Source organism: Bos indicus, chromosome 19, assembly GCF_029378745.1.
Source record: "Bos indicus isolate NIAB-ARS_2022 breed Sahiwal x Tharparkar chromosome 19, NIAB-ARS_B.indTharparkar_mat_pri_1.0, whole genome shotgun sequence".
In the NCBI taxonomy this organism is placed as follows: domain Eukaryota; kingdom Metazoa; phylum Chordata; class Mammalia; order Artiodactyla; family Bovidae; genus Bos; species Bos indicus.
Genome location: NC_091778.1, coordinates 42,640,578 through 42,668,493, shown reverse-complemented (window position 1 = coordinate 42,668,493; position 27,916 = coordinate 42,640,578). Strand labels below are relative to the sequence as shown.

Genomic DNA, 27,916 nt, shown 5'->3' with positions numbered 1-27,916 from the left:
TCATAACATAATAGACCTCAGTACTGGACATCATTTCTTCTTACATTTTCATGTAAATATAGGTGTCCTTAAGCAAAAACAGAAGTTGCCTGGGATCTCAGCTTGTCCATTATTAGTTACATAATATTTCACAGTGAAATTTCTCATCTAAAAATGTATGAAATAGTTAATGGCAGGATGTTTGCACCTCAGGTTGTATGGCTCATATGGTATGCAATATGGATACATGTTCATATATCAGCAGTGCTGTACAATATATCAAACGCAATATGGAGTGAATTGTGGAATAGAATTTATTAAGAAACACGTATGTAAGACTCCTGCATCTAGGAAGACAACACAAAATGGTCTTAAGGAAGAAAGCAAGTTACAGGATCCATGAGTACACCGATAGAGAAAATATGTTTATGAAGATTACGGTCAGTTGCAGAAACCTATGAAAATGTTATGAGGATTTGTTTTCATGAATTATTTAGAATGACTAGGAAGTAGATCCTGACATCAGTGTTAATACCTAGAAAAACTCCATATCAAGGATGCATGAAGTTGATACATTATCCCCATACAGGGAAGGAAGAGATGGGGGAAGCCCTCTTCACTCCATTCAGGTGACTCACAAGCTTTTAAACAGCAGATGAGTAACAGAAATTCTGGTAGAACATGGCAGTTGTTGGCAATGTCTAAGAAGTGATTTTGTCCACACAATAGCGAGCTAGTAAACAAATGAGGTTGTGTGGGGATGGGGAAACTTTGGTGAAGTGATCAGCAACAGGAAGGCTGGCAGCAGCTGGATCCACAGCTCTGGTCTTGGCACCCAGGCAGGCAGCAGCACGTGGGGTGGTAGCAGATTCTTCGGCAGTACACAGGTGCACAGCAAGCTGGCTGACAGCAAGGCTGGCCGCAGCTGGACCCACTGAAGGTTTGTCCACAGCTGCTGGACACACAGCAGGTGGGCTGACAGCAGGTGGTCACACAAGTAGGCTTGCGGCAGGTGGTCCTACAGCAGGTGGTTTCACTAGTTTGATAGCAAGTTGGGGGGCAGGAGGGCTGGCAGCGGATGGACTCACAGCAGGTGGGCTGACAGCAGGGTTTGCTGCAACAGCTGGGCTGGCAGCAGGTGGTCACACAGGTAGGTCTGCAGCAGGTGGTCCTGCAGCAGGTGGTTTGACAGCAAGTTGGGGGGCAGCAGGGCTTGCAGCAGCTGGACTCACAGCAAGTGGTCCTGCAGCAGGTGGGCTGACAGCACGGGGAGCAGCACGAGTGGGTCATTGTGTCTGTGGTGGAGGGTGGACTCTGGCTCAGAGCTGAGTTTCTCAGATTCTGATGAGCCCTTCTGTTGTGGGGCTTTTTACACACTGGACCCCCAATGTTGGGACCAATAAGCAGGACTTTCCTGGATGTTATTTATGTTATTGTTGTAGTTTAGGGTAATTGCCATGGAGGAAGTTGCTTTCTTAGTGTTTTATAGAAAGGCCTCTGTAAATTAGTGTTTGATCTTTTTCTTAATTGGATCTAGTACTTAAGAATCTTTCCTAGAAATGAAAAGGTCAGGAATCATCACCAGCAGCATTTCTGGTCATGTGACATCATCTGGTCATGGGGTACTTCCTGCTGGCTCTGTGAAGGTTAGAACTGTTCTCCCTTCTCAGCTTTGTTCCTTTGGCTCTACTTAGATTGGGACGTGCCTCGAAAGGATCAGGATGCTGATGCATTCTGTGATGAATGAAGCCTGCTTGAGTCCAACTCTGATCCCTAGAAACTCAGGTTCAAGGCTTTCACATCAGTCCATATCTGGACAACTTACTCAATATGTTTCCCAGTTTTATCAGAGACATTCAGGTAGAGGATAGTTTGCACAATGTTTTTTTATGTGAAAATCAGCACCAAGGCAGGAGACTAGAAGCAGGCATAGAAGCAGTACACTGGGTTTCAGACAGCATCAACCAATTAATATTCCATCCCTATTTTGTAGCTCGGTCAGTGATCTGAGGTGAGACCTCCAACTTATACATAGATTTTTAAAAATTGAGGCAAATACAACGATAGACAAGGTATATTTGAATTTGGCGATTTATAAATTTTAACAGATGTTGAATGTGTGAGACATAATTTCTTAAATTTTTTCCCGTGCAATTCTCTCCCTCTCTCTCCTCTAGTTACAAATGTAGGAGTGTAATTGTCATGTCATAGGGAAAGAATATGGGCTTCCCTGATAGCTCAGTTGGTAAAGAATCTGCCTGCAATGCAGGAGACCCTGGTTCAATTCCTGGGTTGGGAAGATTCACTGAAGAAGGGATAGACTACCCACTCCAGTATTCTTAGGCTTCCCTTGTGGCTCAGCTGGTAAAGAATCTGCCTGCAATGCAGGAGACCTGGGTTCAATCCCTGGGTTGGGAAGATTCCCTGGAGAAGGGAAAGGCTACCCACTCCAGTATCCTGGCCTGGAGAACTCCATGGACTGTATGTATAGTCTCTGGGTTGGCAAAGAGTCAGACATGACTACGCTACTTTCACACACAGAGGGAAAGAATATAGCCAACAATATTAAAAATGAATAAAACAGTATTTCAACATTTCACTCCCAGCAGTGTTATATGCTCTGCTGTCTATTGTGAGCTTTCTGAATTCTACTGGTATGTGTCTCTCTTGTGTTCATAAATTGAGGTATAATTGTCATAATACATTATATTAGTTTCAAGTGTAAAACATAATGATTTGATATTTGTATATATTGCACAATGATCACCACAATAAGTCTAGTTCAACTCCATCACCAACTACAGTTACAATTTTTTTGGAGTGATGAGAACTTTTAATACTTACTCTACTAGCAACTTTCAAATATGCAATAGAGTATTATCAACTATAGTCACTACGCTGTACATTACCTTCCTCGTGAGTTTATTTATAACTGGAAGCTTGTACTTTTGACTCACTTTACCTATTTTGCCCATCCTCCACCTCCCCTCTCCAACTCTGGCTACCATTAATGTGTTGTCTCCATCTATGAGCTCAGGTTTTTGTTTTTTGGGTTTCTTTTGCATTCCAAATATAAGTGAGATTATATAGCATTTGTCTTTCTCTGCCTGACTTGTTTCACTTAGCATAAAGTCTTCCAGGTCCATTTTGTCACAAATTGGGAAAACAGCTTATATTTTACTGCTGAATTGTATTCCATTGCATAATACATAACATATATTCTTCATTGATCCATTGATGGACACTTTGGTTGTTTCCATATCTTGCCTATCGTAAATAATGCTGCAGTGAACATGTGGGTGCTTATATTGTTCCCAGTTAGTGTTTTATTTTCTTCAGATAAATACCCAGAAGTGGAATTGCTGGACTGGATGGTGAAAAGTGAAAGTGAAAGTGAAGTTGTGTCCGACTCTTTGGGACCCCATGGACTGTAGCCCACCAGGCTCCTCCATCCATGGGATTCTCCAGGCAAGAATACTGGAGTGGGTTGCCATTTCCTTCTGCAGGGGATCTTCCCGATCCAGGGATCGAACCCAGGTCTCCCACATTGCAGGCAGACGCTTTAACCTTTAGCCATGGTAGTTCTTCTTTTAATTTTTGAGGAACAGGCATAATATTTCTCATAGTGGCTGCACCAATTTATGCTCCCACAAACAGCCCGCAGATGTTCTTATTTTCTCCACATTCTCACCAAGACCTGATGTAGCTCATCCTTCTGATTATAGTCATGCAAAACTATGAGGTGGTAACTCATCACGGGGTTTTTTTTTTTTTTTTTTTTGCTTGTTTTTTATTTTTGATTTGTCTTTATTATTATTATTATTTTTATTTTTACTTTACAATATTGTATTGGTTTTGCCATACATCAACATGCATCCGCCACGGGTGAACACGTGTTCCCCATCCCGAACCCCCCTCCCACCTCCCTCCCCATACCATCCCTCTGGGTCATCAAATGAAACACAGATGTATAGAATAGTCTTTTGGACTCTGTAGGGGGGGGGGGGTGGATGATTTGGGAGAATGGCATTAAAACATGTATAATATCATATAAGAAACAAATCGCCAGTCCAGGTTCATCACGGTTTTGATTGGCATTTCCCTGATGCTTAGTAATGTTGAGCACCTTTCTAGTACCTGTTGGCCATCTGTATGTCTTATAAGAAAAAAATGTCTATTCTGAACGTCTGCCCATTTTTTCAATCAGATTGTTTTTGTTTTGCTTTGTTTTTTGCTGTTGGGTCAAGTGAGTTCTTTATATATTTTAATACCAGTCCTTATCATGTATATGATTTGCAAGTATTTTCCCACAATCAGTAGGCTGCCTTTTCATTTTGTTCACTGTTCACTTTACTGTGTGGAAGCTTTTTTCTTTTGGCCATACCGTGTGGCTTGTGGGATCTTAATTCCTGGACCAGGGATTCAACCCAGGTCCCCAGCTGTGAAAGCACAGAGTCACACTCAGTGGACCACCAGGGAATTCCCGCTTTTTGGTTTGATGTAGTCCCACTTTGCTTTTTACTTTTGTTTTTAGTGTCTATTTTTTTTTTTTTTAAGCACCAAGACCAATGTTAAGGTCTATGTTTCCTCCAGAAATTGCATGGTTTCAGATTCATCTTTAATCCATTTTGAGTTTTCTTTTCTTTTTGCCTGTGTTGGTCTTCATGGCTGTGTGCAGACTTTCTCTAGTTGTGGTAAGTGAGAGCTGCTCTCTAGTTGAGGTGTGCAGGCTTCTCGCTGTGGTGGTATCTTGTTGCGGAGCACAGACCCGAGAGTGCGTGGGGTTCAGTAGATGTGGCAACTGAGCATATTTGCTCTGAGGCATGTGGAATCTTCCCAGACCAGGGATCAAACCCATGTCCCCTGCACTGGCAGGTGGATTGTTAACCACTAGACCACCAGAAGTCCATTTCGAGTTAATTTTTGTGTATGGTGTAAGATAGTAGTTCAGTTTTATTCTTTTGTAAGTGGCAGTAAGTTTTTTCAATACCATGTATTGAAAAGACTGTATTTTCACCATTGTATATTCCTGGTTCCTTTGCTATAAATTAATTGGCTGTAGAATGTATGGGTTTATGTATGGGCTCTCTATTTTGTTCCATGATGTATGTGTGTTTTTATGCCAAACCATACAGTGTTATTTACTATAGTTTTGTAACACACTTTGCTATCAGCAAGCATTATGTCTCCAGCTTTGTTCTTTTTTATCAAGATTGCTTTGGTTATCTGAGTTTTCTATGCTTCCATACACAGATTACAATTTTTTTTTCTTATTTTGGTGAAAATGCCATTGGATCTTTAATAGGGATTGCACTGAATCTGTAAATTATTTTAGGTAGTAAGGATATTTCAACAATATTAATTATTCTAATCCCTGAGCAAAAAATTTGTTTGTATTTTCTTCAATTTCTTTCACCAATGTATTATAGTTGACAGTGTTTACACTCTAGTTTGCAATGTTTTTTCATTTATGATATTAAATTTGAGACTTCTCTTTTTCTTAGTGAGTCTACCTAAAGTTTTTAATTTGCTTACCTTTTAAAAATAAAAACAGCTTTTAGTTTTGTCGATCTTTCTTTTATCATAAATTTATTTAATTGGAGGCTAATTACTTTACAATATTGTTCTTTTCTCTTATTTTTTTCCTTTTTTAGTCTCTGTTTCATTTATTTCCACTATGATCTTTATTTCCTTGCTTCTACTCACTTTGCACTTCCTTTGTTCTTCTTTATCTAGGTCCTTGAGTGTAAACTTAGGTAGTTGATTTGAAATTTTTTTGTTTCTCAAGCATTCATTGCTATGAGCTTATCTTTTAGAACTTCTGTTTCAGCACCCCATAAATTTTGGTATGGTGTAATTCCATTATCATTTGTCTCAAGGTATTTTCAACTTTCTCTTTTGATTTCTTCTTTGATTCATTGGTTGTTCGGTTGCATTTTATTTAATCTCCACATTTTGTTGTTCCTAATACTTATTTTGATTCTTTGGTCTCACAAAATAAACTTCTAGTTGCTATTTGACTTTCCTTTTAGATATTCCTGCACAGAGAAAAGACTGATCTAATAGATTGTCCAAACTATAGTCATTATAGTTATAATTATGATTAATGTGTGTGTGCTGTATAATAACAAAAAACACAGTATGCGATGAATAGTGGTACAAGATTTATTTAGAAATCCAGGTAAAATTCCCTGCATCTAGAGAGACAACTCAAAGTGATTATGAAAAGAAGAAAGTAAGATACAAAAATAATCAGTATATTGAAAAGACACATGATTATGAAGACTTTTATGAAAATAAGTATTAGAAACTAAAGAAAAAGTCATGAGGATTTTTTCCCTAAAATACATGTAGAGAGAAGGTGAAGATCTAGATTTCAAAGTCAAAGCCAAGATGCTCCATTATAATGATGCAGGAAGCTGGCACATGACCTACACAGATAGGAAGGGGAGAATCAGGGTGAAGTCCTCTACCTTCCATCAAGCTGATTCATAAGCTTTTATATAGGCAGATGAATAACAAAAAAAATTGGTAATAGACTGCTGGCTTTCAGCATCATTTGGAAGTGAATTTGTCCTAGGAACAGCAAGGTTGATTTGTGAGATGGTGGTTCTTTGGTGAGATTTTCAGCAGCAGGAAGGCTGGCAGCAGGTGGACACACAGCTGGGGTGGCAGCAGGTGGTCCTACAGTAGACGGGGCAGCAGCAAGGCTGGCAGCAGCTGGATCTGCTGCAGGTTTGTCCACAACTGATGGACCCACAGCACGTAGGCTGGCAGCAGGTGGTCACACAAGTAGGTTTGCAGCAGGTGGTCCTACAGCAGGTGGTCTGACAGCAGACAGGGCGGCTGCAAGGCTGGCAGCAGCTGGATCCACAGCTCTGGTCTTGGCACCCAGGCAGGCAGAGGCACGTGGGGTGGTAGCAGGTCCTATGGCAGTACACGGGTGCACAGGAGGCTGGCTGGCAGCAAGGCTGACAGCAGTTAGAACCACCGCAGGTTTGTCCAGCGCTGATGGACCCACAGCAGGAGGGCTGACAGCAGCTGGTCACACAGGTAGGCTTGCAGCAGGTGGTTTCAGTGATTTGACAGCAAGTTTGGGGGCAGGAGGGCTGACAGCAGCTGGACTCACAGCAGGTGGGCTGGCAGCAGGTGGTCACACAAATAGGCTTGAGGCAGGTGGTCCTGCAGCAGGTGGTCTGACAGCGGATAGGGAGGCAGCAAGGCTGGCAGCAGCTGGACCCACCACAGTTGTGCTGACAGCAGGTGGTCACACAGGTAGGTTTGCGGCAGGTGGTCCTACAGCAGGTGTTTTCACTAGACTGATAGCAAGTTGGGGGGCAGCAAGGCCGACAGCAGCTGGACTCACAGCAGGTGGGCTGGCAGCAGGTGGTCACACAGGTAGGTTTGCAGCAGGTGGTCCTGCAGCAGGTAGGTTGACAGCAAGGGGAGCAGCAAGAATGGCTCATGGTGTCAGGTGTGGAGGGGTGGCTTCTGAGCAGAGACGAATTTCTCAGAATCTGAATACCTCTTCTCTACCAGACCTTTTATACTCTGGTTCCCAAATTTAGGACCAATGAATAGAAATTTCCTTGTTATTATTTATAACTTTTTTCATGATCCATGGAAAATTGCTTAAGGAGGAAGTGTTCCCTAACTATTATGAATATTCTGAAAATAGGATTATTCTCCTAGTTAATATTAAACCATAGGGACTTATTTCCAGAAATGGGAGAAACCATCAACATCCATACCCTTATTTAAGTATGAATCATCATTTCTCAAGACAGACTTCATCCTTTTGTGACCCGTCAGTTAGGATAATTTGTAGAAGATTTCAGAGCCATTGTCCCCACCTACATTTTCCTCTTGGAGCTACTTATATTGGGATTCACCCCTCAAGACAGGTGAAACAAAAGTGATGAATTCAACTCATATTTTAACACATTCTGAATTAAAGTTACATTTTAACAAGCCTTTCATCTATGCCACACAAAATTCAATGATAGATAAATCTGTGAGTAGGAAGCTTTTCCACTTGGTATCTCATTTCCTAAAAACGAGGGACTGAGCACAGAAGAGTTGATGCTTTTGAACTGTGGTGTTGGAGAAGACTCTTGAGAGTCCCTTGAACTGCAAGGAGATCCAACTAGTCCATCCTAAAGGAGATCAGTCCTGGGTGTTCATTGGAAGGACTGATATTGAAGCTGAAACTCCAATACTTTGGCCACCTGATGCAAAGAGCTGACTCACTTGAAAAGACCCTGATGCTGGGAAAGATCGAGGGCAGAAGGAGAAGGGGACTACTGAGGATGAGATAGTTGGATGGCATCACCGACTCAATGGACATGAGTTTGGGTAAATTCTAGGAGTTGGTGATGGACAGGGAAGCCTGGCGTGCTGTGGTTCATGGGGTGTCAGAGTCGGACACGACTGAGCAACTTACCCTGGGGACGCTATCTTTATTAATACATTTAACGGCAAAGGGAAAAGTTTCAAAGCTGCTAATTTGACAACTGAAATAGTTTTCTTTGAATTGCAGTTTCAAAGAAAGGCTATGGAGGATGTCAAAGTGGGTAAAGATGGGCAAATGTATGGTGAAGGAAACCATACCTTTGATAATGATCATTTGGTAGTGTATACAGAAATCTAAATATAATATGTTACAAGCAAAACTCAATGTTATAAGCCAATAAAAATATACAAATGTCAATAAATTATAAACATGCAGGAACAAAAGGGACAACAATGACTCAGTGGAGCAAAGCATAATATTTTGGATACTTAGCTATTTCCATATTTGTAACCTTTTGAAAGAAAGAGCATATTTATTTCACTGATTAACACTGGCTCCTGATATTTCATTTGCTCTGACTTAACTGCAGTTATGGATTTCTGATGCCTCTGCTGCTGGGCATCCTGGTCTTGGTGGCAAAGATCTATAAACCCCCTGTTAGCAGATCCAGTGTATGGGTAAGAGCATTACCAGTTCATCCAGTCAAATAATCAGCTGCTGTTCATTGAGTCAGAGTGGAATCATAGCAGAAGTGGGATGGATTGAATATCATCTTTCCCTTCTGTGCCTCTGTCCTGAGAATGGCTCTTAAAGGGTGGGAATCAACATGGACTCACTTGAATAAAGGAGAACTCCAAGTTTACTAGCTTGGAACTTGACCTAGCAGTAATTTGTAATAGGGCTGAGTAATGGGGATGTTGGGATGTTGGTTTGAAACAGTGATCACTTCTATTTTGAACAATCTGAAGCCATGTGCCTTAAATCCAGTTATATTCCTTAGCTTCTTCATAAGTTACTAGTGTGTTATATGCTGATTTTGCCACCAGCCACTTTGCTATAGTGTATTGAGGTCTGAATTTTGGTGCATTAGCTTATCCATGTTTGGATCTAAGTATTGTCCAAATAGCAAGAATTGTGATTGTGTGTCTGTTTTGGGTACAAGAAGTTAAATGTCATTAAGGCTAAAGAATGATAATGTTCAGAGTATCAAATAACACATTTTGGAAAGTATAAGAGGGAGCAGATGGGATGAAGATAAAATAAGAAAAGAAAGGCAAATGCTCCTTTTCAGGCATAAATGATTAAATAAAGATAAGTAAGCATACTCTTTAAATACCAAAGCTAACCAGATGCCGCGTCAAAATGTCTGATAATTTCCCTTTAAACGTGATAAACAGCAGCTAGAAAATAATCTTGGACATGATGATGACATCTCCTCATCAGGGTATACAACAGGACTTGGGAGAAGACTTCCATTTGAGAACCTCACTCTCCTGGAAACCCAGAACCCACACCCTCTGACACCATGGTCAGCTCCTGTTGTGGCTCCATCTGTTCTGACCAGGGCTGTGGCCAACGTGTCTGCCAGGAGACTGCTGCCAGACCACTTGCTGTCACTGCAGCTGCCGTGCATCCAGCTGCTGCGTCTCCAGTTGTTGCTACTCCCTGTTGCTACAGTTCCAGTTGCTGTGTCCCCAGCTGTGGAGTGTCCAGCTGCTGCTGCCCAGTCTGCTGCCAGACTGCCTGGTGTCTCCCAACATTACGGATTTTCTTGTTGTTGAACTTCATTTCTCACCCCAGCCCTGAGTCAACCACCAGTATTCCTGTGTATTCTTTTTTTTTTTCATTTCTTTTGTCCACAGCATCTGGACTGGCTCTGATGTGTCATTGTGTTTGTCCATCCCATCGATCGTGCCACCAAGAAGCTGTTCTAAAAGAGGCAGTTTAAACTGAGTACCACAGAGACTCTCCAGATTCTGTGCCTGTTACCTTGACATTCCGGCAGATGATCAAATGTCTACTCTAGTTCGTGGGGACAGGCTCCTAATCCTGTGACTGCTGTGCATGACCTGGCCTTTGCAGTGAGTTCTGTGTGATGGAACAATTACGTGTCCATAAACACTTGGTATCAGAAACATTTTTGGCCCTTTATTTTTTTAGTGTTGATTATGAACTGGAGATAAATTTGTATTTCTGTCATGTGAACAAATAAAACTGATTTTACATATCAATCAAATCCTGTATCAGAGAAAATGCTAAATAATGACTTTCCCCCCCAAAAGTAGATTCCCCTCCTTGCCTGCAAGTTTATTTTATTTTTTAATATAAATTTATGTATTTTAATTGGGTGCTAATTACTTTACAATATTGTATTGGTTTTGCAAGTTTATTGAGAGAAAACAAGAGCTTCCTTTTTACTACAGTTGAGTTATGGACCACCCTGCAAGGTCCTTTTGGGAAGCATTAAGTCAAATGTGACCCAATTCCCATCACAATGTAACTCACAATGAAATCTTGGATTCAACAGGAAGACACGTGTCAGGCAGAGTGTATTGGTGATATTGATGAGAAAGAGAAACCATTCTGTTGAAGACAGGTAATGTATAGAGATTGATTCTTAGAAGTAAAACGTGTCATGTATGAAAATTCAAGGGATAGTGTACAGTTTACAACTACATAAGACAAAGTGAAGGAATGAATCAGAAGGAAGTAGAGTGTGTATATTCTTCTAATGTAATTATGATTTTAAAACTACTCCCTCAAAACACATTATAATCATTCTAAGGAGGAGGGATATTTCCTAGCTGTCTTCCTGCCTTCAGGCAGAGCACCAACCATCTCCAAACAAATAAATGGCTGTAGAACTGTGGCCCAATTAGATCAAAATCTCTAACACCTGTTCTTGTTTTCACTTTGTGACTTCTCACTGATATATGAATTTATGTCTATATAAATTGTAACTTTCTTTTTATCATAAATGCTTTTGAGCTATATTGAAACTAAGTGCAAAAACCCTATTATACATAGTTAAAATTTATAAAACCACAATTATAGCAGAGACTTTAACACCCTATTTTAGAATGGTCATTTGAAGGAGAAAAATAAACAAGGAAATAGAGAATGTGAGTAGAACCATTATCAACTTAGATGTAATTGACATTTATATGCACTCTCAGCTGACTCAGTGGTAAAGAATCTGCCTGACAATACAGGAGCCACAGGTTCAATCCCTGGGTCCAAAAGATCCCCTGGAGAAGGAAATGGCAACCCACTGCAGTATTCTTGCCTGGGAAATCATGAGGACAGAGGAGCCTTCCAGGCTATAGTCCATGGAATCAAAAGAGTTAGACATGACTGAGCAGGCATGCCTGACAAACTTTTCATAATTTTCATATATATCTATATATCTCAAGGATGTTCACAAACATATAGACTACAAAGAAAACTCTTAAAGCAGAATAATATAAACTTCTCTCTCTTACCCAAATGCAATGAAATTAGACTTAAATAACTGAAAAACAGCACAACCAAGCATGTTCCTATAGCTTGGCTTTCTTTTTTACCTTCTTCCCTCCTTGCTGAAATTTTGTCTAAGAAACAAGGTGTGTCTATATGGAATAGGGATGGTCTGTTTTGCCATAGAAGTGTACTTATTTTCCTTACGATACTGGATGCTTGGGGCTAGAGCATTGGGACGACCCAGAGGGATGGTATGGGGAGGGAGGAGGGACGAGGGTTCAGGATGGGGAACACATGTATACCTGTGGCAGATTCATTTTGATATTTGGCAAAACTAATACAATTATGTAAAGTTTAAAAATAAAAATTAAAAAAAAATAATAAAAAATAAAATCCAAAAATAAATAAATAAATAAAATAATTTAAAAATTATGGAAAAGTTGCAAGAATAGTTCAAGAAGTGTTCTTCATGACAAAATGATGCTCTGTAATATAGGCCCTGGTGTGTATTTTCTACATCAGAGACATTCTCCTCCATAGTCACAATACAGTTCAATTTCAGACTTTTGTTCTTACCAACAATGCTACAAAGAATATTTTGAGTTTATATCCTGGAGCTCCTGCTTATGTGTATCTGTTGAATATTTTTCTAGAAGTGATATTGCTCAATCAAATCTTATAGTTACTGCTGAATTACTTTATAAAGAATTTACTCCAGCTTAGACACCTACCATTCTGTGTATGAAAACATCTGTTTCCTTTCAAGCTCTCCATCTTATTAGAGTTTAAAAAAATTAGATATTTTGTATTTGTCATTTCAAACTATTCACTGTTGTTATCCCCAGAGCCTAGGGCAAGACCTGGGACATAGTAAGTGTTCAATATTTGGTTTGCAAATGGATAAATTGTTCAATTAAAATTTTCAAAATTATAAATGAGACTGAACATCTTTTAAAACCTTAAAAGGCATTAATATTTCTTTTTCAGTGAAATGACTGTTAATATCCTTCCCTCAATTTTCTATTTGGTTGTTGATGTTTTTTTTCTTACTATGCATGCATTAAGAAAATTAGGTCTTTCCCATGGCGGATTCATGTCAATATATGGCAAAACCAATACAATATTGTAAAGTAAAATAAATAAATAAACTTTGGGTAAAACAGGAAAAAAAAAAAGAAAATTAGGTCTTTTTGGTTATATTGGTTAACCCATTTGTTATTTACTTCAGTTTGCTCTTTTTTTTAAATTTAAATTTATTTATTTTAATTGGAGGCTAATTACTTTACAATATTGTACAGTTTGCTCTTTTGTAGTCTTTTGGTTTTGTTTAAAGCTTTACAAAGACTAATTAGACATTAAAATTTTTTAATCTTTTCCTTTATTGTTAGTAAGTTTTCTGTCTTAGAATAGCCTCTCCACTTTTTTAAGAAAAATTCCTCCAAGTACTCCAGTATGGTCACAGTTTATTTTTCTCAAACTGTCTTTAGGGAACAAGATCTATTATCCCACTTGAGGGCTGATATGAGACACAGCTTTAAGGATGACGCAGAGTGTTGACATTTAAATGATGTTTATATGACAACCAATTAGATGAAGAAGCTGAAGAGTCTTTGAAATCAGATGATGCACATAAGAAAGAAGATGAAATGTGAGTCAAGAGGAAAGACTAGATTGGCTGAACCACAACACAGAGAAAGGAAAAATGCATTCTATTCACCAAATAACTAATTTGATAATTGCCTATCTATTAAGGCAAACAATAACAAGGAAATAGCCCTTAACATAGTGACAGCAGTCCCTCAGATGGGTATAAAAGGGGACACGTTGCAATGAGACTTCCAAACTCAAGAATCTCACTCTCTAACTCACCTAGAATCTCCATCCTCTGACACCATGGTCAGCTCCTGTTGTGGCTCCATCTGCTCTAACCAGAGCTGTGGCCAAAATCTCTGCCAAGAGACCTGCTGCTCCCCCAGCTGCTGCCAGACCACCTGCTGCAGGACCACCTGCTGCCGCCCCAGCTGCGGTGTGTCCAGCTGCCGCCGCCCCATCTGCTGCCAGACCACCTGCCGCCCCAGCTGCGCCGTGTCCAGCTGCTGCCGCCCCATCTGCTGCCAGACCACCTGCCGCCCCAGCTGCGGCGTGTCCAGCTGCTGCCGCCCTGTCTGCTGCCAGACCACCTGCCGCCCCAGCTGCGCCGTGTCCAGCTGCCGCCGCCCCGTCTGCTGCCAGACCACCTGCTGCCGTACAACTTGCTGTCGCCCCAGCTGTGGTGGATCCTTTTGCTGAAATCAACCATGAACCAGTCACTATCACATCAATGTGGGCATATCATTCATTTAAAATTTTCCTTGTTTTAAATGACCACCAGCTTTAGGACCCTGTGGTACCACTAAGCCACAAGCAAAAGGGCTCCCATTCTGCATTCAAGACCATTCTTGTTCCCCACAGATCTCTTCCCTGCATCTAACCTCATGTGCATGATGTACTTGAACTAAACCCCCAGATATCTGACTATTATACTTGCCTTGACCTTCACAATTACGTTAACTATTTCTAAATAACAGTATCTTGATATAATAAATCCGTGTATTCTTCTTTAGTTATTTTTGAGAGTTGATTTTCAGTTTATTTTCCAGCATTCTTTTTCTCAAGATGAAGAAAAGTGTGGGTTTCTATGGCCAGGAAAGAAAACTTGTTTTTCAAATATCACCTAATGCCTGTATTACATAATAGAAAGGACTTTATGTATTTTCCAAAATAAGATAAGCCATCCTACCTAACAAACAATAATATTCTTACCCAGTCAGTAAAATGATCCATCCCTGGGCATGTTCTTGCACTGCTGGGCTCTGGAGATCATTCCAACATGTGTGAGGCATAGTTCCTTCCTATCAGGAGCTCACAATCCAACACTGGAGTTAAGAGGACCCTCCCAGGTAGGGAGAATATGTTGGGTAATATTCATGAGAAAGGTGAATTTCTGTCTGCATGTGTACATGCTATGTTGCTTCAGTTGTGTCTGACTCTGTGAGACCCCATGGGTTGCAGCCTACCAAGCTCCTCTGTCCATGGGATTCTCTAGGCAAAAAAAAAAAAAAAAAAAAAACACTCTGGAGTGAGTTGCCATTTCCTACTCCAGGGGATCTTCTCAATCCCTCAGCATTATTATCAAGTTTCTAAGGTAATTCTTAAGTACACCAATGTTAGAGAATCTCTGTTAAAACTCTAGCTCTCCAAAATCACTTACGGTGAAGATCACTCAGTCATGTCCAACTCTTTGCTACCCCATAGACTGTAGCCTACCAGGCTTCTCTGTCCATGGGATTTTCCAGGCAATAGTACTAGAGTGGACTGCCATTTCCTTCTCCAGGGAACTTCCCGACAGAGGGATCAAACCCGGGTCTCCCACATTGTAGACAGACGCTTAACCGTCTGAGCCACCACTCCTTAAACCTGTCTCTGCCTTTGTACGTGTCAGCATTTCTGGCTCGAGTTCACTCTCAAACTGTCTCCTTCTTATTATTCAAGGTCCATGTTCTAACATCACTTTTGTGCATCAGTTTTAGACAGTTACTTCTCCTACCATATGGAAGTTTATAACACTTGATTCTCTATATAGAATTATTCTTTATACTGAAACTATTTATCTCTTTCCCTATATACACTGTGTTTCTCAAAGGCAAGGATTCTATGATTTATTCAACAGACATGTATATAGAGCCAGCTCTTGGCCATGCTGTGAACAAAGCATAGGGATTATAATAAAGACCTATTAGTATCTTCATAGGAAGCTCTGGAAAAGTGATAATAAAACAATGTGAAACACATGAGGAGCATGCTCCTTGAATATTAGAAGAGGACTAGGAAACGGTGATGTGGGTGGAAAGTATCTGAAAGGGTTTATTGGAGGAGATAATGACAACTAAGTCTTAAGGAAGAAATAGGATGTTTCAATGCCATTCTCCCAAATCATCCCACCCTCACCCTCTCCCACAGAGTCCAAAAGACTGTTCTAGACATCTGTGTCTCTTTTGCTGTCTCACATACAGGGTTATCGTTACCATCTTTCTAAATTCCATATATATGCATTAGTATACTGTATTGGTATTTTTCTTTCTGGCTTACTTCACTCTGTATAATAGGAAACAAATCGCCAGTCCAGGTTCAATGCATGATACAGGATGCTCGGGGCTGGTGCACTGGGATGACCCAGAGGGATGGTATGGGGAGGGAGGTGGGAGAGGGGTTCATGATGGGGAACACATGTGCATCTGTGGCGGATTCATGTTGATGTATGGCAAAACCAATACAATATTGTAAAGTAAAAAAAAAAAAGAAGAAGAAATAGGATGGTGGTTCATGCATAATGCCTAGAACAGAATAGGAGGCTCTCAACCACTGTTTGCTGAGTAGATGAGTGGCAATCTATAGCAATATGGGACTTCAGGCTTATAATTCTGTCAAATCCAATAGAGACATTTCAAGGAGCACATTTATAACCAAGATCTTGCAAACATGGGCCTGATGTTGTAATTCCAACTGTGAGTCACTTGGGGCTTTTTTAGGCCTCAACCTAATCCTTACATGACCGTGTGTACATTCTGAACACTGAAAACTGGGGTCAGTGACTCACTTTCACTCTCAGGAAAGTAATTCCTTACTAAGGGCTTTATACATTCCTGGGAATGTTTGCAATATGTCAATGTATGCAATATATGTCAATGCAATAATCCATCACTTGACTGACATAGTACCTGAATCATTAAGAAAGGATTAAGACAATGTCCGGAATGTCTCCAACATTCTTTAAGTCTCTTCCTTTGACATTCACACAATAAAATCTAGTTAATTTGGACACATCCCACTTTGGACATGTGTAGCTTATTTTTCCTGACCTGTGTTTCTATAAAATTTGGCTTCTTCCATAAAATGATTGTGTGTAAGGCAAATTAAAGTAAATATAATCACAAAAGATATATTTAACTCAATGTGGACCTACTTAGCACTAATTATAAATGAATCATATCATTCTCTACCCAAGCCTTGACTTATGACTTAGAAGCCTTCTTTAGCTATGAATCTCAATTATGCTTCAAATGTACTAGAAAGAAGGTAAAAGGTATTATTTTTTTAAGTTCTAGCTAATCAAATTAGACAAGTTTGCCTTTTTTAATATAAATTTATTTCTTTTAATTGGAGGCTAATTACTTTACAATATTGTATTGGTTTTGCCATACATCAACATGAATCCACCATGGGTGTACACGTGTTCCCCATCCTGAACCCCCCTCTCACCTCCCTCCCCATACCATCCCTCTGGGTCATCCCAGTGCACCAGCCCCAAGCATCCTGTATCATGCATTGAACCTGGACTGGCGATTCGTTTGCCTTTTTGAAAAATTGAAGCATAGTTGACTCACAACATTATATTAGTTTCAATGTACAACATAGTAATTTGATATTTCTGTAACTATACAATATACAAAGTTATAACATTACTGACTATATTCTCAATGCTATGCATTGCATCTCTGTGACATTTATTTTATAACTGACAGTTCGTACCTCTTAATTTTCTTCACCTATTTTGCTCTCCCCAAACCTCCTTTCTTTCTGGCAACCACTGGTTTGTTTTCTGTATCTATGAGTCTGTTTCTATTTTGTTACATTTGTTTGTTTTGTTTATTAGATTCCACATATATGTGAAAACATACAGTATTTGTCTTTCTCTGTCTGGCTTATTTCACTTAGATAATACTCTTCTGTGTCCATTCACGCTATTACACGTGTAAGATTTCCTCATTTTGTTATAATTGAGTAATATTCCACTTATACATTCTTTATCTATTTACATATCAATGGACACATAAATTATTTCCCATGTTATGACTACTGGAAATAATGCTGCAATGAACACTGACGTGTATATATCTCTTCGAGTTAGTGTTTTCCTTTTCTTGGGGGCAAATACCAGGAGTGGGATTCCTAAATTGCATGGTAGTCCTATTTTTAATTTTTTGAGGAAACTCCATACTGTTTTCCTTAATGTAAATGTTACCAATTTTCAATGTACCAACAGTGCACAACAGTTATCTTTTTTGTATATCTTTGCCAAGAATTATTATTTTGTGTCTTTTTAATGATAGCCGTTCTGACAGGTATCAGGTGATATCTCAATGTGGTTTTGATTGCATTAGTGATATTGAACATCTTTTCATGTGCCCACAGACCATATATATATATATTATGTGGAAAAATGTATATTTAGGACCTTTGCCTATTCTAAAATTATATTTTCTTGTTCTATTGATATTGAGCTGTATGAGTTCTTTGGCTTCCCTGGTGGTTCAGACAGTAAAGAATCTGTCTGCAATGTGGGAGACCCGGATTTGATCCCTGGGTCAGAAAGATCCCTGGAAAAGGGAATGACGACCACTCCAGCCTGGGAAAAACCATGGACAGAGGAGCCTGGTGGGCTACAATCCATGGGGTTGCAAAGAATTGAACACAACTGAGCGACTAACACTTTGACTTTCATTTGTATGAGTTTTTACATAGTTTGCATATTAATCCTTTATTGGCCATATCATTTGCAAATATTTTCTTTCATTCACTAGGTTACCTTCTCATTTTGTTAAGGTTTCCTTCACTATACAAAGACTTTTTAATTTTTTTTGCTTTTGTTACCCTTGCTTAAAGAGAAAGATCCAAAAAAAAAAAAAAATTGCTAAGACCTAAGTCAAGGAGAATACTGTCTATATTTCTTCTAGGAGTTTTATACTTTCTGGTCTTAAGTTTAAGTCTTTAATCTATTTTGAGTCTATTTTTGTATATGGTGTGAAAAAAAAAATCTAGTTTTATGTTCTTCCTTGTAGCTGTCCAGTTTTCCCATCACCAATTATTTGAGAGACTGTCTCTCCCCACTTTTCCTCACTGTAAAATTTTGCCCCCTTTGTCATAGTTTAATTGACCATATCAGTTCAGTTGAGTTCAGTCTCTCAGTCCTGTCCGACTCTTTGCGACCCCTTGAATTGCAGCACACGAGGCCTCCCTGTCCATCACCAACTCCCAGAGTTTACTCAAACTCATGTTCATCAAGTCGGTGATGCCATCCAGCCATCTCATCCTCTGGCGTCCCTTTCTCCTCCTGCCCCCAATCCCTCCCAGCATCAGAGTCTTTTCCAGTGAGTCAACTCTTCGCATGAGGTGGCCAAAGTACTGGAGTTTCAGCTTTAGCATCATTCCTTCCAAAGAACACCCAGGACTTATCTCCTTCAGAATGGACTGGTTGGATCTCCTTGCAGTCCAAGGGACTCTCAAGAGTCTTCTCCAACACCACAGTTCAAAAGCATCAATTCTTCAGTGCTCAGCTTTCTTCACAGTCCAACTCTTGCATCCATACATGACCACTGGAAAAACCATAGCCTTGACTAGATGGACCTTTGTTGGCAAAGTAATGTCTCTGCTTTTCAATATGCTATCTAGGCTGGCCATAACTTTCCTTCCAAGGAGTAAGCATGTTTTAATTTCATGACTGCAATTACCATCTGCAGTGATTTTGGAGCCCTAAAAATAAAGTCTGACACTTTCCACTGTTTCCCCATCTATTTCCCATGAAGTGATGGGACCAGATGCCATGATCTTCGTTTTCTGAATGTTAAGCTTTAAGCCAACTTTTTCACTCTCCTCTTTCACTTTCATCAAGAGGTTTTTTAGTTCCTCTTCACTTTCTGCCATAAGGGTGGTGTCATCTGCATATCTGAGGTTATTGCTATTTCTCCCGGCAATCTTGATTCCAGCTTGTGCTTCTTCCAGCCCAGCATTTCTCATGATGTACTCTGTATATAAGTTAAATAAGCAGAATGAGAATATACAGCCTTGAAGTACTTTTTCCCATTTGGAACCAGTCTGTTGTTCCATGTTCAGTTCTAACTGTTGCTTCCTGACCTGCATATAGGTTTCTCATGTGTATGGATTTATTTGGGGTCTCTCTATTCTGTTCCATTTATTTATGTATCTGTTTTTGTACCAGTATCATACTGATTTGATTACTATAGCTTTGTAGAATAGTTCAAAGTCATGGAGAGTGATAACTCCAACTTTGTTCTTCTTTCTCAAGATTGCTTTGGCTATTCAAAGTTTTTTGTGGTCCTATACAAATTTCAGGATTATATGAGGGGTTATATCCTGATAAACCAATTGTAACTTGAAATATCATAAGTTAAAAATGCATTTAATACACTATACCTACTGAATATGATGGGCCGTGGTAAAGAATCTGCTTGCCAATGCAGGAGACACAAGAGATGTGGGTTTCATCCTTGGGTTGGAAAGATCCCCTGGAGTAGGAAGTGACAGTCCACTCCACTTGCTTGGAAAATTCCATGGATAGAGGAGACTGGCAGGCTACAATCCACGGGATCACAAAGAGTCAGACAGAGTTGAGCGACTGAGCACACACTCACACTGAATATCATAGCTTACCCTAGAATACTTTAAACATGCTTGGAACACTTACTCTTGCCTACAGTTGGGCAAAATCATTCGACACAAAACCTATTTTTTTATAAAGTGCTGAATATCTCATGCAATTTATTGAATACTGTACTGAAATGAAAAACAGAATGAGTACGGGTACAACATGCATACAGAGTGGGTTGTAAGTGTATTGGTTGTTTACTCTTGTGACTAGGAGCTATGGCCCATTGCTTCTGCCTGGAGTATCATACAGTCTATCACTAACCTAAGAAAAGATCGAAATTCAAATTTTAATTCAAATATAATTTCTACTGAATGAATATCACTTATGCACCATTGTAGAGTCAAAAAATCTTAAGTTGAACCACTGTAAGACAAGGACCGTCTGTAGAGCCATTTACTGATATGAAGACTGAGAGAAAAATAAACCTGGAGGAAGAAATGGACCAAGAGTTTTGTTTTGACCATGTCAAATTGGAGAGTAATATTATCCACCCAAATGAAGCTATTAACTAGGGAGTCTTCAGCTCAGTGGAAAAGTCAGGGATTGCGTTAAAAATGTGGTGTTCTTGGTGTTCTATGGAGTTGGGTGAAATCGAACAAGGAAGATGTGTAGGCAAACAGAAGATAAATAAAAGAAGCTAAAATCAGAGCCATGGGGGTATCTCACCATTGCAAGTTTAAGACAAGAGAAACTGCAGCAAGGAAGACTTAAAAGGACAGCTTTTAGAATTTTAGTGTGGGATAATGGGGACACAAAATTGTCTTTATAATTTTTGTGTGTGTGTGGGGCTAGGACATTGGCTTTTATTTATTTTTTAAGTATAAATTTATTTATTTTAATTGGAGGTTAATTACTTTACAATATTGTATTAGTTTTGCCATACATCAACATGAATCCGCCACGGGTGTACATGTGTTCCCCATCCTGAGCCCCTCTCCCTCCTCCCTCCCCGTACCATCCCTCTGGGTCGTCTCAGTGCACCAGCCCTAAGCATCCAGTATCCTGCATTGAAACTGGACTGGTGATTCGTTTCATATATGATATTATACATGTTTCAATGCCATTCTCCCAAATCATCCCACCCTTGCCCTCTCCCACAGAGTCCAAAAGACTGTTCTATACATCTGTGTCTCTTTTGCTGTCTCGCATACAGGGTTATCATTACCATCTTTCTAAATTCCATATATATGCTTAATAATGATTGCCAACTCATCCTCCAAAGAGCATCATCAATTTATACTCTCACCTTACATTCTATAAGCCTTCCAGTTTCTATGCATTGCCACCAGCCCTGGTTATAATCAATCCAAAATAGAAATTGGTTTTTTAAGTTGTATTTCTTAATGACAAGTTAAATAGCTTTTCTTATGTCTATTAGCTACTTGCCTTTATTATCCTGAGGAGGAGCAGAGTGTGCCACCCCAAAATATTCCTCTTTGGCATAAATACTATTTTAGGCTGGTTATTCTCAAGAGACAGTATATATGGGAGACACTGAGTAGAATTATCCTTTTGTAAGAGGTATTTACATTTATAATGGTAGTCTACATTTGTAAGGGTGTCTCCCTCTCTATACTAGGAAGAAAAAGGTGATTCTAAATTTCTAGAAACTCTTATTACTGGACAAGGCAAATAACTTAAATCTGCGTAACAACCTTACCACTGCTTACTGTGTTTTTCCTGGTTAACTCCCATAACCAGCCTCTCCTGTCTCCAAAATCTTTTGCATTTAGCTAGAGATGATATTTAAGGTGGTGGCCCATTTTGAGGAGCTCCTTAGTTTTCCTGGGTATCTCTCATGTACATATAGAGGTATCAGATCAGATCAGATTAGTCGCTCAGTCATGTCCAACTCTTTGTGACCCCATGAATCGCAGCACGCCAGGCCTCCCTGTCCATCACCAGCTCCCGGAGTTCACTGAGACTCACGTCCATTGAGTCAGTGATGCCATCCAGCCATCTCATCCTCTGTCGTCCCCTTCTCCTCTTGCCCCCAATCTCTCCCAGCATCAGAGTCTTTTCCAATGAGTCAACTCTTCACATGAGGTGGCCAAAATACTGGAGTTTCAGCTTTAGCACCATTCCTTCCAAAGAAATCCCAGGGCTGATCTCCTTTAGAATGGACTGGTTGGATCTCCTTGCAGTCCAAGGGACTCTCAAGAGTCTTCTCCAACACCACAGTTCAAAAACATAGAGGTATACATGTAATTAAATTTATGTTTGGTTTTTGCCTATTAATCTATTTTATTACAGGTGGGTCTCAGCCAAGAACCTAGAAAAGTAGGTTCTCTCTAGAAAGATTTCCCTCGCGAATGGCAGAGGGAACATTATTTTTCTTCCTCTGCAATGCTCTCTTGATCTTATTCACAGCATGCTCCATTCTGATAGTTCCACATGTACCTCTGCTTCATTCTTTAAGTTGCCTAGTTGCTGCAGCTCCAGTTCCAAATCTGGCATTTCATTTTGGGTGTTTGAAGCTCTAGCATTGGAATTACCTCTTTAATGAATAGAGAGATGCTCCTCCCAGACCATGAGTTAAACTATATGGAGGTGGACTGAGAATCAAGCCTAGTGCTGTGCCTCCTACACTTCTTCCAGTTCATAACAAGCTGGTGGAGCTTTGGTTTCCTGCCTACTAAGCAGTTTAAAGGTATACTTTTTTGTTGAATGCACTCACATGAAATGTATCATTGTGCACTCTTGGGTTTGTGAATTGGCATTACAGGGCAAGAATGAGATTCAAATTATTTATAAACCAGTAGTTCAAAGTCACTAAATAATCAGAATAGACCTAAGGCTTAGCTCTAGAAGAGGAGCCCTTCTCATATTCTTGACTTTCTTTCTTACTGGATCACAAGGATGCATCATGGCAGGGGCACTCTGGGAGCTCAGGGCATTGTTTATTTACTAATAGAACATCATAGCAGCCAGTACAGCTGAACTGGTGCTACTCTCTGAGCACCATGCTGGCCTGGAACTCCCCCGATACCCAACCCCAGTGGTTCACAGTGGAGATCTCTAAGTAATGTAATGGCATGACATAGCTTTCTTAAAATTTTTTTCTGTTTACAAAAGAAAAACAAGTCATTAAAGAAAAAGTGAAAAAAAAGTATTAAGAAGAAAATTAAGTTTCCATAAGTCTATCAACCAGTGATAATTACTATGCACATTTCTGGTAATGATGTCAATGTTTATCTATCTATCTATATATATATGTTTTATTTTTCACACTTCAGGTTACACTGTATATTCTAATTTGATATCGTTGTTGTTCAGTTCCTCAGCTCAGTTGTGTCTGACTCTTTGTGACTCCATCGACTGAAGCGTGCCAGGCTACCTTGTCCTTCACCATTTCCTGGAGTTTGCTCAAACTCATGTCCATTGAGTCGGTGATGCCATCCATCCATCTCATCTTCTGTCTCCCCATTCTCCTCCTGCCTTCAGTCTTTCCCAGTATCAGGATCTTTTCCAGTGAGTCAGCTCTTCACAACAGGTAGCCAAAGTACTGGAGCTTCGGCTTCAGCATCAGTCCTTCCAATGAATACTCACAGTTGATGTCCTTTAGGATTGACTAGTTTGATCTCCTTGCAATCCAAGGGACCCTCAAGAGTCATCCTCAGCACCACAGTTCAAAGGCATCAATTCTTTGGTGCTCAGCCTTTTTTACTGTCTAGCTCTTACAGCCATACACGACTATTGGAAAAGCCATAGCTTTGAATATATAATGGCAAAGTAATATCTTTGCTTTTTAATACACTAGGTTTGTTATTGCTTTTCTTCCAAGGAGCAAGCATCTTTTAATTTTATGGCTGCAGTGACCATCTACAGTTATTTTGAAGTGAACTCACTCAGTCATGTCCGACTCTTTGCGACTCCGTGGACTGTAGCCCGCCAGGCTCCTCTGTCCATGGAATTCTCCAGGCAAGAATACTGGAGTGGGTTGCCATTTCCTTCTCCAGGGGATCTTCCCAACCCAGGGATCAAACCCAGGTCTCCCGCGTGGCAGGCAGATGCTTTATCCTCTGAGCCACCAGGGAACGCAGTGATTTTGGAGCCCCCCAAAACAAAGTCTGTCACTGTTTCCATTCTTTTCCCATCTATTTGCCATGAAATGATGGGACTGGATGCCATAATCTTTGTTTTTTGAATGTTGAGTTTTAAGGCAGCTTTTTCACACTCCTTTTTCACCCTCATCAAGAGGTTCTTTAATTCCTTTTCAATTTCTGCCATAAGGACGGTGTCATCTGCATATCTGAGGTTATTGATATTTCTCCCCACAATCTTGATTTCATCTTGTGCTTCATTCAGCCCAGCATTTCATATGATGTACTCTGCATATAAGTTAAATAAGCATGGTGACAGTGTACAGCCTTGACGTACTCCTTTCTCAATTTGAAACCAGTTTCAATTCTATTTTATATATAAATATAATTTTTAAATTAACACAAGCACTGGTTCCCACTCCAGTGGTGATTCCTGAAGGGCTATGTCCCATTGCAGACACATTGTTCTCTTTTTAAGTTTTTTATTAGAGTATAGTTTATTTACAATGTTATGTTAGTTTCAGATGTGCAGCAAAGTGAATCAGTTATACGTATACATATATCCACTCTTTTTAAGATTCTTTTCCCATATATATCATTACAGAATAATGAGCAGAGTTCCCTATGCTATATAGTACAGGGAACTGTACTGTTATTAGCTATCAATTTTATACATAGTAGTGTGCATATGTCAATCCCAATCTCCTAATCTATCCACCCCTATTCCCTGGTGACCCTAAGTTTATTTTCTACATCTGTGACTCTATGTTTTGAAGTAAGTTCATTTGTACTCTTTTTTAAGATTCCGTATATAAGCAATATCATATGATATTTGAATATGTTGTTCTTTAAAAACAAAAACAAAAAAATCTGCCAACATTTTAAGTCTTGGAAATGAGATGAGAACACAATTTGTGTATCCTGGGTTTCTCCTATCTATACACTAACCAATTTTGCTTAGAACTGACCACACTGATAAAAATTTTACCCTAACTTCTCATCTTACCTACAAGTTGCTCAGTCATGTCTGACTCTTTGTAACCCCATGAACTGTAGTTAGCCAGGCTCCTCTGTCCATGGAATTCTCCAGGCAAGAATACTGGAGTGAGTAACCTTTTCCTTCTCCAGGGGATTTTCCCAACCCACCTAGGGATTGAACCCAGTGATCAAACCGAGGTCTCCCGCATTGCAGGTGGGTTCTTTACTATCTGAGCCACCAGGGAAGCTCATCTTAAGATTCCATCTTCTGAGATTTCCTTTTGAACTGAATGTACAACTAAATCTTTTTTTTTTTTTTTTCCCATAAGGAATGCTACAAAAGTTGTGAGCATGTAAGATCCACAGATGTGGAAGGTGACACCTGGACTACTCCATGTCAAAGTTCATACGACAAAGCTTTGTGGAAGGATCTACAGTATCTGTAAACATAGATGATCCCTGCAAGGAAGGAATGACAGGAGATAACTCAGGAGCAAAAAGCAGATAGGTGAGGGCCAGCATATTCAGCTTAGAATGTTTAACCAGTACCTGTAGCAAAGGAAGACAACCAAATATGATGCAGGAAGAGTCACTGAGGTAAATGCTAATCCATCAAAAATAGGAAATTGTTTCCCATCCAATTTGGAAAATATAATTGTCTGATTTAATAATTCCTCACTTATTAGGATAAACAGTAACAAAAAAAAGAGCTCCTTCAGCAGAGTATAAAACAGGACCTGGAGCAAGAAGGCATTCAGATTCAAGAAATATACTCTTCTGAAAATTGTCCCAGAACCTCTACCCTCTGAGACCATGGTCAACTTTTGTTGGGGTTCCATCTGCTCTGACCAGAGCTGTGGCCAAGGTCTCTGCCAGTAAATCTGCTGACACCCCAGCTGCTGCCAGACCACCTGCTTCACAACCACTTGTTGCCATCCCAGCTGCAGTGTGTCCAGCTGTTGCCACCCAGTCTGCTGCCACCCCACCTGCTGCAGGACCACCTGCTGATGCCCCACCTGCTGCCACCCCCACTGCTGTATCTCCAGCTGCTGCAGGCCCACATGCTGTATCTCTAGCTGCTACCGCCCCAGATGCTGCAAGACCACCTGCTGCTACCCAGTCTACTTTAGGGTTTCTTGCTGCTGAATGCCCTGTCCTGCACCATCAACCAACCTGATCAATAGAGTCCAAGTGTTAGCTGAACCATGAGAGGCCAACTGTCAAACCTCAGTTCTAACAGATTCTTATACTAAATTTGGCCTCCAAATATATTGCCCCCTCTCCATCATGATACTATCTCTACTAAACAAGCACAAAGTACCAATTTTCTCTGAAATCTGTCAACCAATATATTCCAATTATATATTTGTTTCCCACCAAATTTTCTTATATGGAGCTTTTCCCAAATCTTGAAGTTAAATCAATGTTAACTGTCCATGCCAGCAAATAAAGAGAATTGTGTCTCAGTTTTCATTCTTGAATTGTCATCCTTACCTGTCAATCATTCCATGGTTCTTCTCTGCAGAAAGAATAGACTATAGCAGGTGATTTATGGATTTCCACCTCCAGTCCCTCAGCACTCCTTATTCTAATATGGGAAGATGATTGCTTGTGGGAAGCACTTGGATCTCTCTGCCTGAGGACTTTCTCTGGATGAAGGAGCAAGATCTGAGAGGGTCAGAGATAGGAAAGTTAAAGTTTCAGAGCAAGTAGTGCTTGATTAGTGGACAGAAGTAGGTGGATAAATGACTTAGCTTCTCTTCCCTTGAATGAGGGTATATCATACTAGTTCCTAGAATTCTTTACTGGGATTGAACCCCATATACCTTCAGGAGTAATTTGCTCTTTAGAGCTTTCTATATTGGCTTTTGTCCTTTCCCTGAATCACATTCCAAATTCCCTAAAGTGCTTCTTAGGGTCATCTCCCAAATAAATTAGTTGCTCTCAAATTCCTGGCTTTGGATCTACTTCTGAGGGCACCCTATCTAAGACACCAGTGTTCCAAATCTAAGTTTCAGTATACTTCAAAAATTTTAATACCATATGGATGGTTGCTATGTTGTTAGACAACTTTTGAATTTGCTGTCAATTGAACTTCTAAATGGCTTGAACATTTTGCTGTTACTTCTAACAACTTTTGCCTGATTATTTTTCACCTCAGTTCAGTTCAGTTGCTCAGTCATGTCTGACTCTTTGTGACCCCATGAATCACAGCACACCAGGCCACCCTGTCCATCATCAACTCCCAGAGTTTACCCAAACTCATGTCCATCGAGTCGGTGATGCCATCCAACCATCTCATCCTCTGTCGTCCCCTTCTCCTCCTGCCCCCAATCCCTCCCAGCATCAGGGGTTTTTCCAATGAGTCAACTCTTCCTATAAGGTGGCCAAAGTATTCTTTAAAATGGGTTTTTCATATCATTATATCTGAGGGATAAAATATACCCACCAAAAGTAACTTGGCTCACCATATTAGTAGCTCCCATTGTAAAGGAGACTGTATTTAAAGGGGTACCAACCATTTGTGGATCACAGCCTTGTTCTGGCAAAGGTGCTAGCATAATTCAAGGAAGGTATGAATCATGCTATGCAGGGCCACCCACAATGGATAGGTCATAGCGGGGAGTTCTGACAAAATATGGTCCACTGGAGGAGGAAATGGCAAACCATTTCAGTATT

At 40.0% G+C, this 27,916-nt stretch overlaps 3 protein-coding genes across 3 annotated transcripts; 1 reads left to right on the top strand and 2 right to left on the bottom strand.

Moving 5' to 3' along the window:
- Window positions 1-762: 762 nt before the first annotated feature.
- On the bottom strand, window positions 763-1,269 carry LOC109574520 (keratin-associated protein 9-1-like). The gene has a single exon (XM_019982580.2). The coding sequence runs from the start codon at window positions 1,267-1,269 to the stop codon at window positions 763-765; it is 507 nt and encodes a 168-aa protein (XP_019838139.2).
- Window positions 1,270-6,348: 5,079 nt separating this feature from the next.
- Window positions 6,349-7,445, bottom strand: LOC109573294 (keratin-associated protein 9-7-like). The gene is made up of 3 exons (XM_019980457.2): window positions 7,225-7,445; window positions 6,740-7,032; window positions 6,349-6,410 (listed from the first exon to the last, which is right to left on the bottom strand). Exons 1-3 carry the CDS (start codon window positions 7,443-7,445, stop codon window positions 6,349-6,351), a joined length of 576 nt encoding a protein of 191 aa, XP_019836016.2.
- A 6,179-nt stretch (window positions 7,446-13,624) lies between these two features.
- LOC109573293 (keratin-associated protein 4-1-like) lies at window positions 13,625-14,021 on the top strand. Its single transcript, XM_019980455.2, has one exon. It carries the CDS (start codon window positions 13,625-13,627, stop codon window positions 14,018-14,020), a length of 396 nt encoding a protein of 131 aa, XP_019836014.2. The 3' UTR covers window position 14,021.
- The last annotated feature ends 13,895 nt before the right edge of the window (window positions 14,022-27,916 follow it).

What these genes read in the sequence shown, in the direction of transcription:
- LOC109574520 (XM_019982580.2), bottom strand. Translation starts at nt 1,269, where the DNA reads ATGACCCACTCGTGCTGCTCCCCGTGCTGTCAGCCCACCTGCTGCAGG.
- LOC109573293 (XM_019980455.2), top strand. Translation starts at nt 13,625, where the DNA reads ATGGTCAGCTCCTGTTGTGGCTCCATCTGCTCTAACCAGAGCTGTGGC.
- LOC109573294 (XM_019980457.2), bottom strand. Translation starts at nt 7,445, where the DNA reads ATGAGCCATTCTTGCTGCTCCCCTTGCTGTCAACCTACCTGCTGCAGG. An exon ending in ACCTGCTGTCAGCACAACTG is followed by an intron (nt 7,033 to 7,224) that starts TGGTGGGTCCAG and finishes CTGCAAGCCTAC; the next exon opens with CTGTGTGACCAGCTGCTGTC. An exon ending in CTGCTGCCAGCCTACGTGCT is followed by an intron (nt 6,411 to 6,739) that starts GTGGGTCCATCA and finishes CTATCTGTGTAG; the next exon opens with GTCATGTGCCAGCTTCCTGC.